At 41.9% G+C, this 3,064-nt stretch overlaps 2 protein-coding genes across 3 annotated transcripts in view; both read left to right on the forward strand.

The window, feature by feature from the left end:
* LOC109951828 (protocadherin alpha-8-like) overlaps positions 1–766 on the forward strand; it is a 9,201-nt gene extending 8,435 nt beyond the window's left edge. Inside the window, exon 2 of one of the 2 annotated variants that reach the window (XM_020586539.1) lies at positions 1–766. In XM_020586539.1, the coding sequence (XP_020442195.1) occupies positions 1–751 (751 nt within the window). In that variant the 3' untranslated portion in view covers positions 752–766. The other variant, XM_020586538.1, reaches the window with a different exon arrangement.
* A 1,653-nt stretch (positions 767–2,419) lies between these two features.
* Positions 2,420–3,064, forward strand: part of LOC109951814 (protocadherin alpha-6-like) — a 7,943-nt gene continuing 7,298 nt past the window's right edge. Inside the window, exon 1 of the mRNA XM_020586515.1 lies at positions 2,420–2,644. Coding sequence (XP_020442171.1) covers positions 2,420–2,644 — 225 coding nt within the window. The remainder of the gene's footprint in view (positions 2,645–3,064) is intronic.

Below are 3,064 nucleotides of genomic sequence, written 5' to 3' on the forward strand. Positions count from 1 at the left end.
TGTCAACGTTTTCATCCTGGATGACAATGACAACAGTCCCTCGATTCTCGCGCCCTATTCTGAGCACGGCTCCGTTAACACTGAGAGCATCCCCTATTCTGCTGAAGCGGGATACTTTGTGGCAAAGATCAGGGCTGTAGACGCTGACTCGGGATACAATGCGCTGCTTTCTTATCACCTCTCTGAGCCCAAAGGAAACAACCTCTTCCGGATCGGAACCAGCACCGGGGAAATCAGGACTAAGAGGAGGATGAGTGACAACGACCTGAAAACTCACCCCTTGGTGGTGCTGGTCTCTGATAACGGAGAACCCTCCCTGTCAGCTACTGTGTCTATTGATGTCACGGTGGTTGAAAGCTCAGCTGACATCCAGACTCAGTTCAGACATGTGCCCATAAAGGAGGACAGCTTCTCGGATCTAAACCTGTACCTGCTGATTGCCATCGTGTCGGTGTCAGTCATCTTCCTGCTGAGTCTCATCAGTTTAATAGCTGTCAAATGCCACAGGACAGACGGCAGTTTCAGCAGGTACAGCGCCCCCATGATCACCACCCACCCTGACGGGAGCTGGTCTTACTCTAAATCTACTCAGCAGTATGACGTCTGCTTCAGCTCAGACACGCTCAAGAGTGACGTAGTGGTTTTCCCCGCACCGTTTCCACCTGTAGACGCTGAGCTGATCAGTATTAACGGAGGAGACACGTTTACTAGGACTCAGACTTTACCCAGTAAAGATAAGGTAAGAACATAATGACACCGTTATTATACTGCACTTATACCGAGAGCTTAGTGTGCATTGATGCAGTTTTACTTCATGTAGCTTTCAAAGAGCTTGTCGTGCAGGCGAATGCAGTGTCCAATAAACAGACTTGAAGTGGAGTTAAAGTAGAAATATTTTTGCTCTTTTTCTTTTGGGTGGGGTTGGGTTGGGGGTGGGGGGCAGTATATACACCTATAGTAAATCTGTGCATGGTTGGCTTGGTCATTACTTGGCTTGATGTGTGTCGCTATCCATGGTGCTGAACTCAAATTTCTCATCTTATTTTTTTCTCTAGACCTTAGACAGAAAAATGTTTAACTTTAAGAAGAATACGGTTTGTACAGTCTGCTTGTTAAGTGGTGATATAACATTCTATTTCAGGCCTCCTGTACATATGCCAGAGTGATATTTCCCCTAGTCTTTCATTATATCTGAATAAAAAAAACACGGGTCAGCTGTCATTTACCCTTTACTTTTCTTACTATAGGAAAGCGAAAAAGAAACGGCTACACTTGATTTGATAAGTTAGTGTTCTAAAATTAGTGAATGAACATATAAAAGTGCTATATTTTGCTGATTTGTAATGTAGCTAGCTAATTACTACCAAGTTAACCTAAACATTATAGCCTATCCTGCCACATTTACACTGATGAAAGTAATGGTAAAGGCGAACTATTAAAAACAATTTAGGCATATAATGTGATATAAGTTATATGTATATTGACAAATTTACTACTACCTGTAATATAGTTATTATGCCACCGGGCGGAACAGTAACACTAATTACTTTATTTGAATCGAAAAAAATGTAGTTATTTTTAAAACTCTCAGTGATTTATTGTGTTGAGTGTGACAGGCTTCCCATTCGGGCCTCGGGGAGTTGGGACCCGAAAATGTAACGTTACGTGATACTGAACAAGCGGATTGTTAACATATACGCAAATCTGTCTTGAAGAAATGTTTGAAATATAGATTGATATGACTGTAAACAAGCCTAAATAATTTATCAGCAAGGAGGCTATGCAGAGCCAGTTTGTGCACTTGCACTGATTGTGTTTCTCCTCATAAATCGTTGTCACCATAACTGTTTGTATTTCAAGTATGTTATTTCTGGCCTGTGTGCGTGTGTGTACGTGAACAATCTTCCTGTAATGCAGTCTGGACAGTCTAAGTACTTTCAAATGTTACATCAGCAGCTGCTTCCTCGACGTTTGACTCAATTTCTACCAGAGATCATGGATTAAACGGTATGTTTAAAGTATGAGTATGACGATATGTGATTTAATTTTGACTCCTACTGTAGATATAAAATCCGTTACTTAAATGGTGAAGGAGATCCTAGGACTGTGAGCCTGCTGTAAATACTGAAGGCTTCATGTCGCACGTAGTTCCTACAAGTGTCCACACGAGGACATCGTGGACCATGACATTTGGACCATCTCTTTGTGGCTCAGGGCTCCTCCCAGTTTAACAGGATGATGATTTTTTTTCTTCTGGCGATTGAAACAAAGAGACGGAGGAAGTGAAAGAGAACGATGCAACGATCATATTCGTGTGATAATTTCAATTCGTTTAGAGTATTAACCTGTTAACTTTTAATTCCTCTGATTTGTAACATTACTGAACGTATCTGTATGATATAACTCGGTGAAAGGAATTATGCCTTTACCGACCAGACTCAGCTCTTTGTGGATATCGCTCTTGTTCGCGCTGCTGGATTGTTACTGGGAAACCGTGTCTGCACAGCTCTCTTACTCCGTCTCAGAGGAGGTAAACCTGGGGACTGTTGTTGGAAATATCGCTAAGGATTTGAACATTAATGTCCAGGAGTTGGAGTCTCGCATGTTTCAGATCGTTGCTGGATCAAAGAGGAAATATTTCGAGGTAAATCTGAAGACTGGTGTCCTCTATGTTAATGAGAGAATAGATCGAGAAGAACTCTGCGGCGACGAGCCCAAATGTTCCCTCAGTGTAGAAGCTGTTATTAACAATCCATTAAAGCTGTACCGTATTGAAATGATCATCTTAGATGTAAATGATAATTCTCCATCATTTCTCAGCACGTCACTGTTACTGAACATCAGTGAAAACACAGCAGCAGGGGCAAAATTTCCTATACATCCAGCTCACGACGCAGACGTCGGTAAAAACACGGTCAGTACCTACAAACTCAGTCAAAATGAACATTTCTCTCTAGACACACATAAAGCAGAGACTGTAACTCCTGAGCTGGTGCTTCACAAAGTATTAGACAGAGAAAAACAGTCTGTGATTCGACTCACACTGACTGCCATTGATGGAGGA

Source organism: Monopterus albus, unplaced genomic scaffold (genome assembly GCF_001952655.1).
Source record: "Monopterus albus unplaced genomic scaffold, M_albus_1.0 scaffold411.1, whole genome shotgun sequence".
Taxonomy (NCBI): Eukaryota; Metazoa; Chordata; class Actinopteri; order Synbranchiformes; family Synbranchidae; genus Monopterus; species Monopterus albus.